At 34.9% G+C, this 22,548-nt stretch overlaps 3 protein-coding genes across 8 annotated transcripts; 1 reads left to right on the forward strand and 2 right to left on the reverse strand.

Annotated features, from left to right (window-relative positions):
* Nucleotides 1–469: 469 nt before the first annotated feature.
* Nucleotides 470–5,135, reverse strand: LOC7460476 (uncharacterized). Its single transcript, XM_024596002.2, has 6 exons — nucleotides 4,955–5,135; nucleotides 4,184–4,503; nucleotides 3,164–3,602; nucleotides 2,480–2,778; nucleotides 1,273–1,641; nucleotides 470–925 (listed from the first exon to the last, which is right to left on the reverse strand). The coding sequence occupies exons 2-5, from the start codon at nucleotides 4,484–4,486 to the stop codon at nucleotides 1,297–1,299; spliced, it is 1,386 nt and encodes a 461-aa protein (XP_024451770.2). The 5' UTR covers nucleotides 4,487–4,503; nucleotides 4,955–5,135; the 3' UTR covers nucleotides 470–925; nucleotides 1,273–1,296.
* Nucleotides 5,136–6,209: 1,074 nt separating this feature from the next.
* Nucleotides 6,210–15,109, forward strand: LOC7481415 (flowering time control protein FCA). Of its 5 annotated transcripts, none has more exons than XM_024594976.2 (16): nucleotides 6,213–6,534; nucleotides 6,667–6,737; nucleotides 7,000–7,078; nucleotides 8,678–8,760; nucleotides 8,861–8,912; nucleotides 9,526–9,614; nucleotides 10,085–10,151; nucleotides 10,628–10,707; nucleotides 10,817–10,881; nucleotides 11,259–11,318; nucleotides 11,415–11,709; nucleotides 12,012–12,188; nucleotides 12,734–12,862; nucleotides 13,994–14,059; nucleotides 14,143–14,340; nucleotides 14,615–15,109. In XM_024594976.2, the coding sequence occupies exons 1-14, from the start codon at nucleotides 6,321–6,323 to the stop codon at nucleotides 14,054–14,056; spliced, it is 1,524 nt and encodes a 507-aa protein (XP_024450744.1). In that variant the 5' UTR covers nucleotides 6,213–6,320; the 3' UTR covers nucleotides 14,057–14,059; nucleotides 14,143–14,340; nucleotides 14,615–15,109. The 5 variants fall into 5 exon arrangements, with proteins under 5 accessions (XP_024450746.1, XP_024450744.1, XP_024450745.1 ...); XM_024594977.2 differs by having other exon boundaries at nucleotides 14,253–14,340; XM_002302747.4 differs by having other exon boundaries at nucleotides 6,214–6,534; nucleotides 12,027–12,188.
* Nucleotides 15,110–15,778: 669 nt separating this feature from the next.
* LOC7481414 (WRKY transcription factor 23) lies at nucleotides 15,779–17,920 on the reverse strand. 2 transcript variants are annotated; one of them, XM_024594979.2, is made up of 4 exons: nucleotides 17,566–17,920; nucleotides 17,201–17,397; nucleotides 16,824–16,967; nucleotides 15,779–16,698 (listed from the first exon to the last, which is right to left on the reverse strand). In XM_024594979.2, the coding sequence occupies exons 1-4, from the start codon at nucleotides 17,587–17,589 to the stop codon at nucleotides 16,278–16,280; spliced, it is 786 nt and encodes a 261-aa protein (XP_024450747.1). In that variant the 5' UTR covers nucleotides 17,590–17,920; the 3' UTR covers nucleotides 15,779–16,277. The 2 variants fall into 2 exon arrangements, with proteins under 2 accessions (XP_024450747.1, XP_002301524.3); XM_002301488.4 differs by having other exon boundaries at nucleotides 17,201–17,920.
* Between the last annotated feature and the right edge of the window lie 4,628 nt (nucleotides 17,921–22,548).

Here is a 22,548-nt window from a genome sequence, read left to right on the forward strand (position 1 = left end):
CGAGGGATTCCAGTTAAGGTTTACTGGAAAAGTTGGGAAAGGAGCTCCTCATTCAACCCCTAATGGCTGCATTTACCCCATAAAAATTCTATGCATGCTTTAAAGAAAAAAAAAAGTTTCAGGGTTTTCCATGTTTACTAAAAAAAAATAAAAAATGTAGAGCATTAGCATGTTTATTATGTGAGGTAGAGATTAAAGAAACATAAGGGTGAAAATAAGCAATATGGAAAAAATACAAATCAATAAATAAGAGAGGCAAGGAAGCAAAGAAAATGAAGAAAATCCGGCAGAACAGAAGAGAAGAAAAAAGAAAAGAAAAGGAAGAAGAATCCACCTTGCATGCTAGTTCACCTATCCGTACATATAACTAACCTATGCAAGGTATATATAGCCTAACCTAGTGAAGCCCTGCTGATTCAATCATGAAGTGAATTATCGCAGAAAAGTTAGATCAGACAAGGATGCCAAATCATCGAAATTTTTCTGCGTTCATTTCCATTTTTATAGCATGGGATATAGAAAAAAAATTGTGACAGAAACATAGATAAATGTTCTTTCTATCTACTTAAAGAAATACAATACTGCCTTGGCACGTACTGCAAATGTGAAACGCTATTGCATGTAACAGCAAACTACAGTACTCTTAGTTGAAAAATCTGCCAAAAATGCAGTTGATTGATGCCAATTTGAGCCGTTCAGAAGTTGGCAAACCTCGAACAGTTCCAGACCTACCTAAGAAAATGATTGCCACATCCCACCAATAGATATTGGGCCACTAAATTGAAATTGAAGCAATTCTACTGGCATACTAAGAGAGCATCAGATGACTCAGATCATTCCCCTCTCCAGGCCAACAGGATAGCTGACAAACTTACCTAGTTCTGGGCCACCACTGTGCATTACTCCTACGACCATGATCTGGACCCTGAAAATTTTTGTATTCAAACTTTAAGCTAGAGCAGGATAAGCATAACAAAATTTGCATATACGCACAAAACAATCCTAGCATCTCCTACCCCTGCCCAACCAAAGACCTGCTAAATGTTAAAAAGCTGCTTGCCTCAGAACGATATGCACCAACGATTTAAGTTAGTGAAACACTGAAGCTTTAGAACATCATTTCCAACCATAGCCCGAGAGCTACATCGTTTCAACGTAAACTTCCCAGAAATGTTGGTAAAAAGGAGATTGCAAACTTAGAAAGATTTAGAGGTAGAAAAGAAAAAAGGGAATCTACTTTTCGTAACTTAATTAAAGAGTGAGTCAACTCACCAAACTCAGTTCCAGCACACCAATTTAGTATCGATTGTATGCTTTCCCAAAAGCCTCGCGCCTCGGATGTTGGAACTCACCATATGTATCATGAGGTCTTGAAGAATAATTTTCCATGTTATTTGAGTATCTGGGCCTTGAATCCATGGTTAAACTGGTTCCAGCATAATGAGGAGTGGCTGAAGAAGCATCATATTCAGAATAAGAGTGCTGTTTATATCCACCAAAACCAGACACAGAAGTTGGCTGCCGAGGCTGTTGCTGATGCATTTGGGCATCCTGTTGAAGAAACTCCTCCCACTGTCTTGTGTGTGCACTTCTTAGAATAGCTAATTTCTGCATGTAATTCTCTCCAATTTCCCTGATAGTCTAAAATCCACAGGACCAAACAAAGATCAGAATTCCCTGACAGTATAGCAAGCGAGGAGTAGATTTAGATTGACACTTTCTTTTTGCGCAAACAATGAAGACCACAACCCAGCAAATTCATTAGAAAAAATAAAACTTCATATTTGAAAAAACACTCGAACTTAACAGAACATTTCATCTTCTCAAATCAAATAAATGATGGAGAATCAAGAAAGACATCTGGAATATTTTTACAACATTAGCATTCCTAAATAATTAAATTATAATTTCCATGGTTGTCCGTCTCTATTCCCCATCAATAAACCTCATTACCTTCTCTAACATAATTCCAGTACAAGACAGAAAGAGAAGAAGATGGCTATGAACAGACAAGATTCATTTCGTTCATTTAATGATTAATTCACCACAAAGCACAAAAATGAAGATGCTATGATCTTTGACACGGTATTCACACAGTCTATATGCAGGAACCTTCTATTGAAATTATGGCTTTAGAGCCATACGATTAGCATGAGACTTTTTAAATAATTTTGTGAAGGTTAAGTTGTTCTGCTTGGTTTCAAGATTAAAGAATCCTAGCCATTATATCACTGTTCCTTGCTGTTTCTACTGATTTCTTCCCACCCTATATCAATTATCCATATACAAGATTCAACCACAAGAAGCAAACAGTTAAGAGAGATACCACATAAAACAAATAACCAAAGATCGGAACAGCTAGTCTCCTGATTTAATTACAAACATGTTCTGAGACCAAAATAATGTTTAACAAATGAAACATGAATCGGCTAGTTACAATTTTAAAACATTTAGAGAAATATTGAGATAGTTTTAATACCTCACGATGCTTGTAATTTTCATCATCTTCTTCCTTGTCACAAATTCTAGCAAGTTCCATTGCCTCTCTCTTGTGCTCTAGCTCCAGTTCTTCTAACGTCTGAGGGAAAGTAGAGTATTCAAATCGATGGCCTGATTGCAAATCAGACCCCCGCCTCTCAGTATCCCACCCTGTTGTTCTAAAACCAGCTGTGCTATGACTATGACCATCATGTGAACCATACGAGTTGCCAGCATAAAGGGGACGTGCAGGAGATTTAGAATGGCTTGAGTGACTTCTACCTCCATCATTACCATAAGCTTCATCAAATGAAGAGTACGTTAAGCACTGGATTCGAGATGGTAGCTTTAATAAGACAAGCTATCTAGTATTCACATAGTGAACCATCCGTTGCAAACAAGTCCGAATTTGCTTTCAGTAAATAATTTCGTTTTGGAGACAATCCAATGATTTCAGACCCACCAATGAATGATACTTCAGAATCGTACACATAATTCTTGAAGATAAGAACTTACCTCTTGCTGCAAACACATGATAAGCAATACATCACATCATTAAGAACTCAAAATTTAGGGAAACAATTTCTTCAAATGTACGTGTAAACTTGCAGAGGCCTAACAAACTATGAACATGGGATTACCAGTTTTCTATGGATGCCGAAAACATATCCTATGCTGTCCCTACCTTGTGGAGAACCCCTTGCGAATTTATGCAGATCCCCACGATGGTCTTCCATAATCTTATCTTGTCTGCCAAACCTCTGATGATATTGCGGTGTATCATGTGGGTGACCTCTTTGGGAATCAGAGCGTCGCAACCGTGAACCAACAGGACTTCTCTCAGGGGACCTAGATCTACTCTTGTGAGAACTAGAAGAGCCCTTCTGATCACCCTCCCCCTTGATCACCTTGTGCACAGCATCAACACCTTTTGCCAAGATTAACCTATCCTTTCCACTGACAATTATAAATTTCTCCTCCATTTTGATTTTGCAACCGTTGTCCTTCTCAATCCTCTGTATCACTTTCTCAGTAAATAGAGCTTTTATATGCTTGTCTCTTGCTGCAACCCTTTCAAAGAAATCTTGAGACTTGCGATTTGCCCCAAGAGTTGAGGGGCATCCCTTTAAAGAACCAGATATATGGCACAACATTCAATCCCAGATCAAAGAAATAAAACAAAACAAAAAATACAACCAACCCAGCCTCTGACATTGGATAGTGCAAGTAAAAAAGAAAAGAATAACAAAATGGCAATCCTCTTCATGTGCATGTGAGTTGGTGTTATTCAAGCAGTAAACTTATGCTGCGCCCCAAAAGTAAACACTGAAGTGAAGCATAAATCAAATTGGTATGATTAGTTAGAAGTCAAGAACATCCAACAACAGTTAATCTAAAAACATTATTCAGTTTAGGCACCAAGTTCAATTCTCAAGCATGTCCAAGCTGGTTTCCTGGACAAAAACACAAGCTGTCATGTAAATATGGCATAAAGGCAAAATAGATTCAAAGGTAGAGCCACTAGAGCATACACAAAACCATAGTTTCCTTATGGTTATTGCAGGTTCCATCCCATTAGAAATCACAAATAAATGACTTGTTTTATACATAAAGGAGAGAATTCAAAAAAAAATGTGCACTGAGAATGCAATGCACTCATTTAAAAAATTCACCAACTTGTTTTCCAAGAAGCAGCGCGCAATACCTGAGTAAAATGACCTGATTCTCCACATATTTTACAAATCATTTCTTCCTCTTTTCTCTTCTTCCAATTCCGCTCTGTAGCCTTTGATTTAGCTTCCCAAAACTTAGCTTCTCGGCTCGTAAAATCAGTTGGGACAGCATTTGGGTCAGGAGTTTCCTCTTCCTCATCAGAGTCCACATGAGATCTTTTATTTACCTTTTCCCTATCATGTGCATTACTGACAGTAGAACTCGGAGGACCAGTATACTCCTTGTAAATTTCACTAAAATCATCATCAATATCTGGATTCGGCCGTGTTGCCATTCCAAAAGAAACTCAACCTAGTCAAAAAACAATAATACACCTCATCACAAATAAAAACAAAAACCCTAACCAACCAGTTAACAGGAAACTTATTCAAGAACAGCTGAAGCTGCTTTTTACATGACTAACAAATTTCACAGTAATTTTAAACTTGTTCATAAATTCGACTGCTGTAGTGTATTAACACCTGGTTCTTGAATGCCAAGTGGAAGTGATTAGCCAGAAATTTTTGTGTCAGTATAATTACATGCGATGCAGTTAAGGAAGTAAAAATAACCTAAATCCAAAATAACAAGCAGGTTTATCTTTTTTATTGTGAATTCAAAACTTGTGTTCGATGAGGGGAAAAAAAAACTCAAAGTAAATGAGACCTTGAAGCAAACTGCAATTTTTTTTTCTTTCAGATTTGTACTATCGATTTTAAGAAAAGTAAGCAAATCGGAGACGAAGAAGGTGAAAAACATTTACCTGAGCGGCGTGCGGGAGATAGAGAGAGTGAAGCCAATGCGTTGCCGCCGATGAGCAGAGAAGGAAAATACTAGGGCTACTGGGCTGGGTTAGTTTTGGTTTTCCACACCCTCTGTTGGCTGGGAAGGGATCGTTTTTATGATTTGCATTTTATTTCTCTTTTGCCCCTGATGTTCTCATAATTTCGGATGCACGGTAGGGCTAGGGCTACTGACATGGCATGCTTCTCTCTTTGGAGACCTCATGAGAAAATTTCCCTCATTTGGTTCAAATTAAATTCTGTTGGTTATTGATTGGCATTGATTATAATGGTATGAATGTTGTTTTTTAAATTGTTTTTTATTTATAAATATATTAATATAATATTTTTTTATTTTTTGAAATTTATTTTTAATATTAGTATATTAAAATAATTTAAAATTATATACAAAATTAATTTAAAATAAAAAAATTTAAAAATATTTTTTAAATATAAAACCAAACACTTCCTAAATATATAAGAATTTGATGACATTCATTGTCTTTTTCTATCCACTGTCTGATTATTTTAAAAAATTTAAAATCTTGAACTGTCTTTTTATATTTTTCATAGGCTAAAATTAAAAAAAAAAGATGAATTCGTTGTTTATATATATATATATATATATATATATATATATATATATATATATATCTGAAACTGTTACATATTAAAAAAAAAATACATTATAAATTATTAGCTAGACTTGGTTTGTCATATTATCCATAAATCAGAGAAATAAATAAAAGACACGAATAAAATATAATATAAGGTGTTCATTTAACATGATTTTTTTATATAATTTATGGATAATATAATAAATTAAATATACCTAACAATTTTGCATTCACAGGAGTAGGTTTAATTAGGGATGGACAAAATTCATTATACATTCTTTAAATTTTAAAAAATCACAAAAATTAAGTAAATATTAATCAATTCAAAAAACTATTTCCAACCGTGTAGCTTTTTTTCTCTTTGTTTTTTTTTTTTTTTTACAATCAGTAGTGATAAATTACTTTTTTAAATAGTATTTTATATTATAATAGTGGTTATTTTTTAAATATTTTTATTTGAAAATATATAAAAATAATATTTTTTTATTTTTTAAATTTATTTTTAATATCAGTATATTAATATAATAAAATTAAATAAAAAAATTTCAAAATTTTATAAAACTTGTTTTTTTTTACAGAAAACTTGAATGATACACGTGATTTGCACGCGCCATTAATCTAAGTCTCTCCCTCGAGAGAAATTATACGAGTGTGTGACAGAGGTCTCCGTCTTCGCCTTCCTCTTCTCGCCTGTCCTGCCTCATAGTATTCTTTGCTTAGGGTTTTGATCATGGAAAGACACAGAGGAGACCATCAACGGCATCACGAGCTTCAACATCCCAACTTTAACCAGCACCACCCCGACCAGAACCAATTCAACAACCACAACCACAGCCATTACAATTACGACTCTAATCAGCAGATGAGTGGTGAAGCTAACGAGCCATTTATTGGTGGATTATTCCGCCCCAATGGCCGCAAAAGAGGCCGATTCCATTCTTCAGGTTCTCTTTCACTCATGCAAAGTCACTCTCTTTAATAATTCCAGTATGTTTTGTATCGCTGCTGCCAATCTTTTATGGAATCGGATTTTTTCGGACTGAATTTGTGTTTTTCTTCTTTTTTTTCATCTTCAGATTACGGTGATGGTGGTGTTAATGCAAAGCTTTATATCGCACCAATTCCAAGAACAACGACTGAAGAAAATGTAAGTGCTTATTCCATTTCACTTCAAAGCCCTTTTGTTTTTGGTTTCTGAATCACAAAAAATGACCGTGTTTGTTGTTCCTGTGCAATAAAGACTAAATTTACTTACACTACATAGGTTCTAAGCAGCAAGAAAATTGCTGGTTTATCACAAGAATTGCAGTTAGTGTTACATCTATGCTGCTTATAACTATTTTTTTTTTTTAAGTTAAGATGCTGCTTCTATTATTCTTATGATCTTTCGGATTTTGATTCTTTGTTAGATCCGCTCTTTGTTTGAAGAACATGGAAGTGTTGTTGAGGTTGTTTTACCCCGGGATAAGCGGACTGGGCAACAACAAGGTACTTGTAATTTTTACGTGGCAGCTTTTACAAATTTTTGTTTGGTATCGATGTCTCTTTTGAGGCTCTGAATGGATCACCAACAGGCTTATGTCATACTTTTGTTAGTTTGGTGATAAATTTTTTTATGGTCTAGAACTGACTTCTGTTTGATAGTTTGAGAAGGATTTTAATTTACAACTTCTTTTTAGAGGAGAGGTTGTGCTACCAATTAGGTCATGTGTTATCTATGATCATGTACAGTTAGAAGAAAACAGCTGGGAAGTTTGAAAAGCATATGTGTGTGTGTGTGTTGGCAGTCTAATTTCTAAAACTTTTGTTCCATATCAAATGCCTGGTGTAAGTAGCTGCTACATGGGCAATCCTCACTGTTAACACTGGGAAAACACAAAAACAAGAATTAAATCTTTGAAAGCTTGGTGTTAGTCTGAGGTGGAATGTTTATTTTTTTGAGTATTGATGAACAACTAGAGTTGCTGGTTTGATTGGTCTCGTGTATGACTAAATGTTTTCATAATTCCATCTTTCGTGTGATTTTCTTTCAACAAATGTCACTCTTGAGCTATTAGGGGGGCAAATATGGAAGCATACTTGTGGGTGTGGCCAGTGGCACAAAAGTGGGGACTTCTATGTCACCAAATGTTAATGGGTTGCCTTTAGTAAATGATAATCAGTTGTCTGTTAGGATTGATAGGTTATATAGTTAAGTTGATACTCCATTTTAAACAGGAAACTTGTGCAGCCTGGGTCCTGTCCTGGAGAAGCTAGTTTTGGTGCCTATGGATGTTTAGAAATTAGAAATTATGTTTTTCTTTTCTTATTGATTTGAAAATATGTACTCTTCAAACTTGAGGATATATGTTGACTGTGTCTTGTTGTTTCATTGTATTTGTGATTTTCATGACTGTTTATTTTTGTTATTGCAATCTCTTGTTGTTTGAATCACTTCCCTTTCTCCTACTCCTGGAATTGTAGTGAAGTTCTTGGGATTTAGATGTTTGCTCTTGGCATTTAGAGAGAAGTAGAAATGCTGTCACAAAACTTGATAGTGCCTGTGCTTTAGTTCAGGTGTTATAGGGTGGGTGGGAAGAAGTTTAAACTTTACTAATCAAGATGGAAACAAGGTTTGAATTTACATCAACAGATACTGTACTTCTTACTGATACAACTATTTGTACAATGCTAGATGGATAGTTTTGCTGACATCTATTGCTGTTATTGTTAGCTATGGGAAATTTATGAGTTTCTGTCATGTTGCTTCACAAGCACCCCAGGAACCTCCAATTATAACTCATGGTGGTCCTCTAGTCCGTCTTCTATCTAGTGGACTGATCTGTGCCTTCTTATGTATATACTAAGCTGCTTTTGCATTAACTTGAGAACTGCTATCTCAATCATGATACTTTTTGTACCTGTAATTATCCCAAGACATATTTTAAGTAGGGAAAACATAAAAGCATTAAACATTGTAGATTGTCTTTGAGGTTTTTCAGTTTTATTTTTCACTGATCACCACATGTCGCTAATTCTAGAAATTCATGTACCTGTGTAAAAGTTTTGACATTAAAAGTAATTTCATGTGCAAATTTATTTCTGCAGCATATTGTTTTGTGAAATACGCGACATTTGAGGAAGCTGACAGGGCTATTAGGGCTTTGCATAATCAGCATACGATTCCTGGGGTGAGTTCATCAGTTGATATTCATGATGAATAAGAAGTTCTGCTGCTGTTGGTTAGTTGCAATTTGATATTTCATTGCTCTGTAAATTTTCTTTATTCAGGAAGTGGCTCCATTTAAAGTCAGATATGCTGATGGAGAACGGGAACGCCCAGGTTAGCATTTGATACTCTCATGATTTATGTTAATGGTGTTCTTTTTATGAGTATGCATTGGCTAAATGATACAGAATACTCTCCTCCAGGAGGGGTTTCCAGAAAGATCCAATTAGTTAATTTCTGCTGCAGATGTATGGATATGCAGCACAACTGCTCTTTTTTTCCCTGAATAGCGTCAATTTCTATCTTAACAATCAAAGAAGTTCCGGCCCTTCTGGAAAGATCAGAATTTTATTTAGCTCAAGTGTGCTGCTTCTTGAGGACTAACCATGGTTGAACTAAATGCCCTTAGAGGGCCATGATTATAAATAACTTGTTCAACTTTACTTGAACATACTTCTAGGTAGCAACATGCTGCATTCCCACATGCAATAAATATTGTTTGAGATTTGCATCTCTTTCTCATTTTTCTTAAAAAGAGAAATTCGTCTGTTATATGCTTTGGGTTCCACACTGGTAATTTTCCTTGCTTGGAGGGAACATCACTACTAGCTTTGTCTTGCCAATATGCCTCTCAGGTTTTCATGCAGGCAGCTTTTTTCACCTGAAATGTGTATCACGTCTTTCTTTTTCTTGACATTATTTTTTGTTTTGTTGCTCTGTTGTTTAGTTGCCCGCTGTTCCATGGTAGGGGGATTTGTGGACAAGCTCTATGTTGGTTCTATAAACAAGCTGGCTTCAAAACAGGAAATTGAGGAGGTATGAACCAGAGTTGTGGGGCATTCAAGTTATTCCAGCCTTACATTGATAAAATAAATTTTATTTGTCCCGCTACTGTTTTTTTTTATACGCCACTGTGGGCAAGTGACAGCTGCAGATGTATAAGCATTACATTGAAAAGCAGTGTATGCAAATGAATGACATCGGTTTAAAATGTTTCAGAAGGTAAAAACAGTGGCTGCGGCTTTCATGCTGCTGTATGTGATTATATGCAGTGCATAGGTAACAGTATCTTTGTACTCTTGGAGATTGCATGTTAATGTAGGTATATTACCTGAAAGTAAATATCATGTGAATGCATGCGTGCATCAACTGCTGGAGTGCATGTACATGACTTTTTCAAAACTTGGCTTTAAACACAATATGTCTTTTCTTTTCTTTTCTTTTCCTTTCTTTTCTTTTCCTTTTCTTCTTGTGTTATGATTGTCTATGAATGATTACTATGTCAGATATTTTCTCCATATGGTCATGTGGAAGATGTCTACATTGCACGTGATGAGCTGAAGCAAAGTCGTGGTATGTCCACTCTCTCTTATTCATCATTCTAGAGCTATTTTATCCCCTGAAATATGTTTATAAGAATCAAAATATCAGAATTTGATGTATGCTATACTGCTTCATATTTTTCCCCAGTAGGGTGATTCACCCACAGATCTCCACAGCTTTATCTAGTGTTATATAATAAACACACCAATCATTGTTATTTTCCCTCTGGTTTCTATATGTGTCATTTACTGGAAAATTGAAATAAGGGGAAAAGCAAAAGGCAAGAACTTCAGTACAGTCTGATTGTAGGTGCAAATGTTTATCAACCTTGATCTGTGGAAGATCTCATTTGTAGTCCAGAAATAATGCCATGAGCTCCTCGTGTTGCTCTCTTACGTTCTCAGTTACTTTTGGTTATTATATGGGAAGATTTAGAGAAAATGCCATGGTCGTATTGGCTGTTAATTTGTGCTGTTTCTGACATGATGATCTTGTGTTTTGTGAAGGATGTGCATTTGTTAAGTTTGCTCACAGAGATATGGCACTGGCAGCAATCAAAGGATTAAATGGAACTCTTACCATGAGAGTAAAGTGATTGATTGCTTAAAGGGATTGATTACCTTTTATGTATCAGAACTCTGATTGTTCATTGAAATCGTATTTAATCATTCCTTCTCTTTTCTTGGTCATTTTAGGGGTGTGATCAGCCATTGATTGTTCGTTTTGCAGATCCCAAAAAACCTAAGACTGGAGAATTAAGGTTTTGCATTCTTTTGTCATCCTTTTTACTTGTGTCCTTATACATGTCTTGACGAACTCTTGGATCCATGCTAAATACTCCTGTGTTCTGCTTTTTATAAGTTGCAAGTCAATCATAAAGTAAATGGTAATGATGAAAGAGACTGGTTTTATATGGTCCGCTGTATGTGGTCTCTTCCTTTTCAAGTTGGCTGTGTTTGGTCTATGATGATGAATCTTCAATGCCACACCGCAACAAAATAATTATGTTTTTTTCTTTTTTATTGTTTTTCTATTTTGGCATAAGTGGAAGACCACCCAGCCACCTGAACAATATAAGACACCTATGGGTTGCCTCATTGTCCTGCTACTTTAACCAGTCTCTTTTTCTCTCTACAGAGGCAGTTTCGCATTTGGTGGTCCAAATTTTGGTCCCTGCTCTCAACAACCAATGATCAGGTGCGTTTCATTTCTTCAATTTCTCTTTCCCTTGTACATTTGCCTTAACTTGCATACATGAGATTCAGTTTCTGTTTCATGGTCTATTTGCTGTAGGCCAGCACCTGGGTGTTTTTTGCCTAACGCTTCATTTTCTATGCAACAAACCTCAACAACTGGAGTTCCACAAGCTGTTGCCCATGCAGCAAAACAGGAATTTGCATCTCCTCATATCACAGAGCAACCACTTTCTTCAATAAAGCACTCACCTTCACAGTTGTCTCAGATGCCATTACAGCATATGCAGGCTCCAGAGAAATGTTTTCAATCACCTCAACAAGCAATTTTTGATACACATAAACAGACCCAAATTTTAGAGCAGCAGCAGAATCAACAGCTTGCCCTGCAGGAGGTAGCTATCAACATTTATTTAGTTCTCATTCGAGTCACAATTCAAGTCATTTTGTTGCAAGGAGATTTTTAACTCATTAATTGGGTTGTCCTTTCTGAATCAAAATCTGTAGATGGGCTAACCAGTAGTGGAGGATACTCCTTTGCGTCTGTAGTAGAATTATCTCGCTTAGCATATTTATATTCTATCTAACAAGTACTATAGACATTTTCCTGATGTATTATTTACCTCTGAATCTATTTGCATTTATTTTATACTGCTGTGAACTGGTTTTTAGAAATGCAAATGAATATTGGCAACAGCATGTTTTCCTGCAGCCAGCTTGGACTGGAAACATTCAACCAGCTAGTCGTAATTCTGTCACCTCTGCAGTGCCTCCCAGTCCCCAAATCGTAGATCCAGGAGAGTGTGATTGGAGTGAGCATTCCTGCCCAGATGGATACAAGTACTATTATAATTGTATCACCTGTGAAAGTAGAGTAAGTTATCTGCCTTTGTTAACCAGAATGCGCTTGCTTTCTTGATTTTGGTACTCAAAAGGTTCTTCTCAGAAGTCAATTCAAGTTACAAACTCAACCTAATTCCATTACCTAGCCTGGTTGGATTAGGGTTAAAAAATTGCATCCCATTATACACTGGCAGTACAAGAATTTTGTTAATGACTGGTTTCATTTTAGGAATGGAATCAATGAGGTCAGTAGACTTCGTGAAGTAATGATGTTTAACTATAGGTATTGCTAATATTTGGTTCTGATATATGTTAATGTCATTTTTTTAATGCAACTAAAAAACCATTGGATGTTTTCATTTTGGATGATTTGATGTTGTGGATTATGCCTAGCTCATCCTTCTCAATTGGATTTGCTTTATGGTCATCCCAACCCTGAGCTTGATCCAAACCAAACCATTGATGATCACTAGTTTTAAATCAGTTGGCAGTTAATGAAATCTTATGACATGTTCTGAGAAAAAAAAGTCGCAATTTCAGAAGGTGTGATTCAATATATCTGAAATTGACCTGCAGTGGGAGAAGCCTGTGGAGATCACCTTATTTCTGCAACAATTCCAGGAAGAGAAAAGGCTGCATGGTTCAAACCAGCAATCTTCCCTCTCGCCAGTTTGTTCTGCTGAGGAAGTTGATCAAACACAAAAGGTGCTTCTTGAGATGTGTCTCTTGCATTAGAAACTCCAACAATCTTCCCTGTCTGTGCCAATCAGTAAACTGTTATACTTGGGTTTCTATATTATTACTAGTGCTGTTTTGCATGTTGGATTATTAACCACTAACCAGGCATGAAAATGCTAGAATTCAATGTCTGTCAAGTGTTTCAAGAAATTTAATTGGAATGTCTTCCCTCAATAAATAATGATCTGGAAAGTTGAACTTGCCTTTAGTTTTCAGGACTAATACTCATTGCTTTTGGTCAAGTATCTGTGCATTATGTTGCATATGGTTATGTTCATTTTTTTGCTATTGCTGAAGCACTTATGTTAAGTGTAGTCTCCACGAGAATACTAAAGCAACTGCCAATTAATTGCTTCACAATTGTGAATGTATGCGGTTGGATTGGGTCATTTCCATCTCCAAGGAAAGCCATCTTGATCTCAACAGGAAAAAAAATTCTTTACTTTTTTTTATTTTTTTGATAGCCAAGTCAGGAAAAAAAATTTATCCTTCCTTTTGGGCTTTATATTTCAGAAGTTTCTTATATTGGCAATTCAAAACTAGAAGGTTTCCTATCATTGTTTATTCTCATTAAACTATTGAATCGATAGCTTGATGCTTAAAAGCCATGCTATTCTGGATCTCTTGCTGTATCAAAACACTAGGGTTAATTCCCCTAAGACCGAAGAATGCCTTTTGATAGCTGGCAAAGATCAGTGATCATCAGAGTAATCATGAGTGATTGCGTTTATTTTGCATGTGGTTTTATAAGTCTTCTGTTTAGATTTATGAGTATTTCCGTTCCAAATTCCAGAATTGACAAATTAACCTGGTTAAAGTACTTTGATTAACATTCATGTTGTAAAATTCACCTTGCTTTCTCAGTTTCTGGAATATTCCAAGATTAGACGTGATAATGTTTTTGACTAACCATCCAATCTGATGAAAGATAGAGTTCTGTCATGGTCTCAAATGAAAGTTTGTTTTCTTTTGTATGTTCTCTCTATGTTATTCATATTAAAGCTTCTTGTTGTACATATCTTTTGGATCATTAACTGCCGCTTGCAATTGAGTAGATGGGGAGAATCTTTCTTCATTTCACTTTGCTTGTTTTTGCAGGAACTAGATCGTGTGCAAATACAATCAGAAACAAGTCCTGTTATTGATCCCTCCTGTGTTTAACAGGTATGCAGTGTTAAACTTCCATTTACTGGATCTCTGTAGTATTTTGGGCTGTTAATCTTTTTTGTTTTGTGCAATTATTTCAGGAGATTAGGTTGCTCAAAGTGGCTGTTTGAAGTTATTTCTTTGGTTTTATCTATTCTTCTGAGTTCTGCCTACCTAATATTGTCAGCCTGACAAGTATTTCCGATAACAGGATTTAGCTGTAAGCTTCATATTTCATGCTTGGAAGGTCTTGGAGGTTCTGGATTTATGGCCTTATTCTGTAGAACTGTGGACCTCTGGTAAGCCAAAATATACTAGAAATATCAGTTATCTATGGCATTTAATATTGGACTATCTCTAATTTGTGTTCTGGTGTCCTACCAGTTTTGGTAATAATATTTGAAAAGTAAGAGCATTAAGCTGCATATTATGTTTTTCAGCATGTCCTTCTCATTCACTTATTTTTTCCCTGTTTTCTTTTATTTCTTTTCATAGAAGAGTAAAAAGTGGAAAGAAATCTAATCTCTGCAAATTGCGCTAGATTTCTCATGGCTGTGCATGTTCCTCTTGCAGATTAAATGTAAAAAACATCTTTGAGGCTATCATCTTCCTTTCATTTTCCATTCATTTCTCCTGGACCATTTGTGGATGTGCACTTCTGGAAATCAGGCATCTTAAGTAGCATTCCTAGGAGAACTAGTGCAAGCATGCATTTGGGTATTTGGTGAATTATTCTGAGTAAATCTTCCAGGAATACATAATTTAGTTGTTTCTTGCTGAGTTTGTGGCCCAAGTTGCTGTGAAGGGCTTTGCTACCTGATATTCTCTCCCTGGCTGCAGCAGTGTGCTCTTTTAAAGCTTCAGTACTGAGTCGGTAGGTGTCATCAAGAGTAATGTAATCTTCAATAACATGCAAATCAAAGTGCCTTTATAACTGTACACTTTGCTGTATGAAATGATGAGTTGAGTTGATGGCAAGTTATCATGTGTATGCTTTTAAGGCTCTGATAATGTATAACTATTGATGGAAGGTTGAGGCAAGAAGGTTTATGAAGGTTTCTTGCATCATTCATGAAGGCCTTTTTTAGCATGACACTGCCAACAAGAACATCCACAAGTTAGCATTTGGTATAGAAGTTGGATGGATATCAGATATGAGGACAATTGAGAACTTTCAGGGCTCTTGACTTTCTGCAGCCAACTTTGGCTTTAGGGTAAAATCGTGATTACGTTCATCTGAAAATAGCATGAATTGTGACTGGCAGACATAAAATTCTTGGAAAATGGTTCGGTGCGGCTGACGGCACACCACTATCGGCATCCTGAACAATGATAGCAACACAACGTATTTTCGCCTCTCGTAGCTGCGCCCTAATGCCAAGGGATCCAACAGGGAAACAAATATTCCCAGAAAAACAAGATCACGTGCAGAAGCATAGAACCACAGAAAGTGATCAAAAGCCCCATTGCTTTATTAGGTTCCCTAGCTCACCAGACTTCAAGGAACCAAACAAATGAATGGCCTGTGCATGGCATAACAATCAAAATCAAAAGGAACAAAAAGGGCATCACTTAGCAGAGCTAAAATTGGGTATGGACTATGGAGTGGTTAAGATATTCTTCCCCTTTCGTACCCCTCGGTTCATTTTTAGGTGCAGCACATTAATTATCTTCACCAAATACTCACGATTGGATTCTCTTTTCCAAGAAAAACAAATAGCTTTGCGGATTCCTATAGACAAAAAGGAAAGCTTCTTTAGTAACTGTATCCTTGTGAGGAAACCCTAGCACTCGAAAATCTTCACTGCCACACTATCTCTAGAAATCAATGCAAAAACAAATGGTAAAAGACAAACGAGAGGGTAAAAGCATTGAAGGAGAAGTAGACTGTAGACTCATACTAGCTAGCTTACATAGTTTACTCCACATGGTCTTCTATCTCTACATACAACCTAAGGGAGAAAAGGAAAATAAAACAGAGAAGTATGGGAAAACCCAAAAACAAAAAGGGGGGGCTAGAGAACTGGTCCCAGCCAGTAAGAAGCTAGTCCTGAGAATGATGGCTAAAAACCCGTGTTAAGAGTTCTTGTGCAACTGCAAGAGAAATCACGGCCGCAACGCAGTCAGCAAGAAATTCCACACCATGAAACCATATCAGTAAAAGGGGCTTTTCATCTACACCTTCTTTAGAAAGGTCAGTTAGGGAAACTACAAAGCAGTGAACATATTTCCTCCTCTACTCTTCCTTCAGCATATGGGAGGGGACGAGATCTTGAAGAAGCCCGTGATCCTTAAGTAAAGCAGATCCTGGGCTGGTGTAAAAGCGCTTCTCATATTGTAGATAATTAGCAGCATTTGTAGTACTTCCATTGTAACCAAAACCCAAAGGCGACAAGCTGACAAGAGGGAAAGGCGGTTGTTGTTGACTTTGATGTTGTTGATAAAGAGAGAGTCTCCTTTGCATTGGCATGGCAAAGGCAGCAGTGGAAGAGAAACCAGAATCAGATGTAGATCCAGTAAAGTTTGGACGTGGCATAACTGGGCTAGGATGGGTGTGTTGACCTTCATAGGTGGTCACAACTACGCTTGGATCACTGAAAGACCTCTCGACTCTCTTCTTGACATTACATGAGGCAGTGGTGCAACGATAGTAACTCCTAAATCAAACACACATGGACAATGCAAACCCATTAAAATTTGGACTAAGATTTATCTAAATCTGCAGTCAAATAGCAAAGAGAGTAAAAGGCTAGAAGAATAGAGTTCACATTGGAGTTAGTACCTAGGAAAGGGGCTGTTTTTCACAGCTTTTTGGCCGTACTTTCTCCATCTGTACCCATCTTCCAGATGATCAACCTCGCTCTTTGTCATGAATGCGAATCTCGGCTCTCTCTGTCTCTTCTGATTTGTCTTCTTTGGTTTCAACCTGGAAAACAAAGCACAAAACCAACACACAAATTAGAAGAACCGTAGCCTCTAATTAACCACAATACAAAAAGAAATCCACTTCGATTTTCTTGATCACTAGTCTAAAAGGAGTGTTTGGTTTGTAGCATTACACCAAACAGACACACAAAACCATCTTCTTTTCTCAAATGGGTCTCTCCAAAACATAAGATTGAAGCAAAAATCAAGTACCATAAAATACTCAAAACTCACTCTTTCTTGGTCTTTCCTTGCTCCTCTACCTCATTATCAACACCCTTATTAGCAGGTTCATCGTTCAAACCCTCACTAGAAGCCGATGAAATAGATGAAGAGTTGGGTGTAGCGGGCTGATTCAACACCTCTGGTGGTGAATCCACCACCTCTGTAGCCACTTGAGCACTCGGAGTCTGCACGGATGGTATTTGTACCTGCATCATATCAAGCAAAGAAGGACTAAAGTCTTGCACACCCAGTAGCTCCATAAACCCTAAAGAGCTCTTATCATCAACAAAGTCAAAACCCTGCATAAATGGATAACTAGTTTGAACATGATCGGTAGTAGAACTAAATGTTGGAGATCCAACAAAATTCTCAACCTTGACAGCTTCCTTCCTCTCCATAACTCAAAATCGAAACACCAAAATCTTCATAAAAATAAAAGAGAAAAACAGTAGTGTGGGATTCCTCTTCTCTTCTAGAGTCTGACAGCAGTGTAGGGTAGGGTTGATCTGATTTTTTTTATGGTAGGTGAACAAGTGAGCCCAGAGAGAAAAGGAGTGTTTTTGGGGTGTGAAAGAAAAGGTGGGATTTGTTGGGGTTGGAGAATATAATGGTGAGGTTTTTACGCTTTGGATGGATGAGTGAGATGGCAAAATGGAAGATAATATTGACCGGCAAGTTTTTGTACGGATTTAGAACAGAACCGGTCGTCAAATTCAACGCAGGAGCATGTAATCTTTGGTGTCGTGAACCGACAAACAAAGTAGTCGAAGTTTTCATACTTAGATTTTATCGTAACCCGTTTCGAAATGTGAACGGGGTCGAGCAACCCCGTGAGATGCTTGTTACGGCTCCCTCGTGTTAGCATAAACAAATATGCATGTGAACGGGGATGAATCTTTCTTTTTTCTTTTTTCTTTTTTCTTTTTCTTTTTCTTTTTCTTTTCAATTTTTTTCTCGCTTTCTTTTCTTGAAAAAGGCAAGAATGGATGGAGTATTTCTTTTTGTTAGTTAGTGATGTTTTCTAATTGGTACTATTTTATTTTCTTCCTATAATTTTTATCTGAAAATATATTAAAATAGAATAGAAAATTTAATTTTTATTTTATTTTTAACATCAATATGTTAAAACAATAAAAAAAACAATAAGAAATTCTAATTTATTGTTTTTTCAAGATGAAATAACTAGTGAAATGAAATTAAAAACAGTTACCACCATCATTACTATATAGAATCTATCTGCATGTTTGATTTAACTATAGATCGAGGTGAGGTCAGGTCAGAAAAAGGAGATATGAATGTTAGTTGAGATTTACATTTTTGTTTAATTAAAGGGTGTGGTAGGCCTTCTTTTCTCAATATAGTAAATTAAAAGAAACCACTGTCTTCAAAGATATGCTTGTTAACTGTATACTGTGGATCGATGCTAATGTTTTATTTATTTAATAAATCCACCATCTCATGTTCTATTTGATTAATCCACCAAGATATAAGCTATACAGTCACTTTATGTTTTAATTTAAATGCTTGATAAATAATTGAACCGCATCAGCTGCAATGGCTGCCATGAAAGCTAGAAATTCTTCTGCTCGAGGTCTGTAGAAGGGAATAAGAACTCGCACGGAGTGGATATTTTCAGAGTAAAACCGACTGCATGGGAGATTAAATAATAGCCGAAGGTCCTACGTGGATGTGTCAGCAAGCAAAGAACCTGATGTAACTTCTTTATTTTTAATTCCCCTGAGCCTGAACTTGATCATTGCTATGGAGAAAATAAATAAAATCAGAATAAAAAGGTGTGAGAAATGAGACTGTGATGCTTATGGTTGCATGCTTCATGGGCAAGGGCCGGTGATAGCGGCTGCTTTTTCATTCTTTCTGCAGAGAATTATGAAAATCACCAAAGCAAGACGAAGAAGAAGAAGAAACAAATAAAGAGCCAAAAAGATAACAACTCTCTTTTTTTGACAACTTCTTGATCTATCATGCTGATCAGGAAAAAGTAAGTGCACGTGTGGTGGATGGTGAAACCCTGAGAGGACCGCACGCTAACATAATTTGCGTGTACTCCCAACTCACCTCTGCATGCTTCAATTATTTGGTTTCTCACCTTTTATTTATTTATTTATATATATATATATATATATATATATATATATATATATATATATATATATAAATATATTGCTTAATCTATCCGTCTATCCATCTAACTTGTCTTTTCACGTCATTTCTGGTGTCTTTTACATTCATTAATTTCTCTCTTCTTTTTTAGAAATTATATATAGTTTATAAGACGTTTGAAGTTAAATTTGTTTGTGAAAATAAAATAATACCCGTGGAGGCGTTACTAATTGTTTTTCTTGTAAGAACAAAATTAAAATTGTACAATTATCACGTGTACTCTGTATACACCTGTAAAATGCATGCATTTCATGGAAGAAAAATAAAAAAGAAAGATCTAAACGTGTTTTGGAGTATATGATAGGAATAACTTTACTATAATTCTTTTTCAAGATTTGGTCGGAAGATCTCTAACTTTTATATAGTGACAAAGGTTATTTAAAAAAAAATATTTGTTTAGAAATATATTAAAATATTATATAATATCAAAGAATCATTTCAACCTAATAGTTTAAGTTATTAGATGAGATCTCAGAATATGATTTATATTATTCTCTAACACATCCCTTCAAGTAAAAGCTCTTTGGACTTGAAACTTGCACAGGCTCACCTTACTTTGTGTTTAATTTTTATCAAATAAATAGAAATGGTGAAATTTGAACTCGTGACCGCTTGATCATCAAGGCTTTGATATCATATCAAAAAACTATCTCTACATAATAATTTAAATTATTAAATAAAATTTTAAAATATAATTTATATTATTTTTTAAGAGGTAACTCTCTTTTTATATGTTTATAGCATATAGCCTATTCATTTGATGAAGAGAAAGGAATGAGGGAACAAATAAAAAAGAGATGATTATAATAATAATCCACGAAATCTTTCTTTTCTTGTAACCAAATTAGGCCACGATACACGGCCCGGTGTCTATCAATTTTCCCCAGGCCGCTGGCCATTCTTTATCGTACACGTGCTTCTCATTTAGCGGGCCCTACAAAATCCACCGGCATGATTCACGCGTTTAATCCAACGGTGCATCACAGATTTTTTTTACATGACATCACCACTCACCAGCAAGGATGGTAATAGACACTGTTGGATTTTGAATGTATTTATATATGTATATTATATACACACACTGGACCATTGACACCCGCTACGCTGCGGTTTGTATATAGAAAAAATTTGAACATAAAATAAAATATTTATATATTATTCATTTTTTTTTAAGTGAAAAAGAAAAATTATAGCATGTGAGGTGAGAGTTTAAAAGCAACCTGAATGACCCATTAACATGTCAGATTCATGATTTATATTATTAGACTATGATAATTCTATGCAAAACAAATCAAAATAAATTATAAAACATAATTTTCAATTAACTCCAAAGTTAAATGATAAAATTAAAAAAAAATCAATTAAAAAATTTAAAAAATAACCCGAGTTAACCTAGCAAACTCACGACCTGTGTTATAAGACCAAGATAACCATATAAAAAGCAAATTAAAATAAATCATGAAATTTAATTCTCAATTAGTCCATTATTGAAGGATGATGTTAGAAAAATAAATCAATTTAAAAAAAAGCATAAAAACAACCTGACTCAATTTGTCAAATTCATAACTCGGGTCATGAGAGCGAGATAATCTCATAAAAAAATAAAAAATAACATGATTTAACCCAAATTAACCTGTCAAATCCACAACTTTAGTCAAGAGACTAAAATAATCTCATAAAAAACAAATCAAAACAAATTATGAAGTTCAGTTCCCAATCAACCATGTTAGATCCATTATTGAATAATTAAATTTGTAAAATTTTTAATTAAAAGAAGATAAGTCAACCCATGTTAACTCATGAAATATTATTCTCAGGTCATGAAAATGGGATAACCTAATAAAAAGCAAACAAAAAAAAACATGAAGTCTAATTCTCAAATAAACACAATATTAAATGAAAAAAATGAAAAAAAAATCAATAATAAAACTGAGTCAACTGGATTAACCCATCAAACCTATGACCCAGGTCATGAGACATGGACAACCCAATAAAAAGCAAATCCAATGTCGAAGGACCTGTGACTCGGGTCATGAGACTGAAATAACCTTTTAGAAAAAAATAAAAATAAAAAATTTGATTTAACAGGGGTTAAAAATATCAAAACTTGTAATTCTAATCATGAGATCGAGATATCTCAATGAAAAGCAAATCAAAACAAATTATGAAACTCAATTTTTAACTGATTCAATGTTGAATGATAATATTGGGACAAAACTTGAATAAAAAAAACATAAAAAACAACCTGGATCAGCCCGAGTTAACCCGTATCAACTCGAGTTAACCCTTTAAACACTATTCTTAGTTCATGAGACTAAAATAATCTAATAGAAAGTAAAAATAAATAAATTATAAAGTTTAATTCTCCATCAACCTAATATTAAATGTTAAAATTACAAAACAAAATTAACTAAGAAAAAAAAATTCAACTTACTTATTCAAATGAGTTCGAATTAATATCAATTGTATTCTTCTTATTAATTACTTTTTGGATTTTATTTTGAAAAATAAAATAAAATTCATGATATATAAAAAATAATATAAATATATTCACTTATAATTTTTCTTTCTATTTACATCTATTTATTTTTTTCAAGATGAATAGGGAGAGCAACCAATAGAAAACCATGATGACCCTCAATTTCCTGTGCCTGCGAACACATACGTGGCCTTATCTGCGCCGCAAGGATCAGATTAATCACCGTCAAAATGAGAATCATACGTAAATCCAATCCCTCCCTCACCACAAACAAAGTATAATTATTATATACTTATAAATACGGGAAAACTATTTTCAGGAATGAAAAAAGGAAAGTTTGTCAATAAATTTTCATATAAATAGACGCATACACAAAGATTTAGAATATTTTAATTTTTTTAATAGGTATATTTTCGGTTAGTTTTCCAGACTAAAATCTTATAAAATTTAGCCATACATATTATGATGTTATTGTTCTTAAATCTAGTTTGATTTGATAAGTTAATATTTAAAGTATATATTATAATAACTCAATTTAAACATAGTTAACTTTATTTAACTCGATTCAAATATAATAAAGCTAATATTTTAGGATGTTTGAGAGTGTAATAGTGGTTGTTTTTTAAAATGTTTTTTACATAAAAATAAATTAAAAATATAATTTTTTTTAACATTAATATTCAAAATAATAAAAAAA

This window comes from Populus trichocarpa, chromosome 2, assembly GCF_000002775.5.
Source record: "Populus trichocarpa isolate Nisqually-1 chromosome 2, P.trichocarpa_v4.1, whole genome shotgun sequence".
NCBI lineage: Eukaryota > Viridiplantae > Streptophyta > Magnoliopsida > Malpighiales > Salicaceae > Populus > Populus trichocarpa.

What these genes read in the sequence shown, in the direction of transcription:
- LOC7460476 (XM_024596002.2), bottom strand. Translation starts at nt 4,486, where the DNA reads ATGGCAACACGGCCGAATCCAGATATTGATGATGATTTTAGTGAAATT. An exon ending in CGCAAGGGGTTCTCCACAAG is followed by an intron (nt 2,779 to 3,163) that starts GTAGGGACAGCA and finishes CATTTGATGAAG; the next exon opens with CTTATGGTAATGATGGAGGT. An exon ending in AAAATTACAAGCATCGTGAG is followed by an intron (nt 1,642 to 2,479) that starts GTATTAAAACTA and finishes TGTGGATTTTAG; the next exon opens with ACTATCAGGGAAATTGGAGA.
- LOC7481415 (XM_024594976.2), top strand. Translation starts at nt 6,321, where the DNA reads ATGGAAAGACACAGAGGAGACCATCAACGGCATCACGAGCTTCAACAT. An exon ending in ATCAGCATACGATTCCTGGG is followed by an intron (nt 8,761 to 8,860) that starts GTGAGTTCATCA and finishes TTCTTTATTCAG; the next exon opens with GAAGTGGCTCCATTTAAAGT. An exon ending in GTATCACCTGTGAAAGTAGA is followed by an intron (nt 12,189 to 12,733) that starts GTAAGTTATCTG and finishes ATTGACCTGCAG; the next exon opens with TGGGAGAAGCCTGTGGAGAT.
- LOC7481414 (XM_002301488.4), bottom strand. Translation starts at nt 17,589, where the DNA reads ATGGAGAGGAAGGAAGCTGTCAAGGTTGAGAATTTTGTTGGATCTCCA. An exon ending in CAAGGAAAGACCAAGAAAGA is followed by an intron (nt 16,968 to 17,200) that starts GTGAGTTTTGAG and finishes TTTGTTTTCCAG; the next exon opens with GTTGAAACCAAAGAAGACAA. An exon ending in AAAAACAGCCCCTTTCCTAG is followed by an intron (nt 16,699 to 16,823) that starts GTACTAACTCCA and finishes TGTTTGATTTAG; the next exon opens with GAGTTACTATCGTTGCACCA.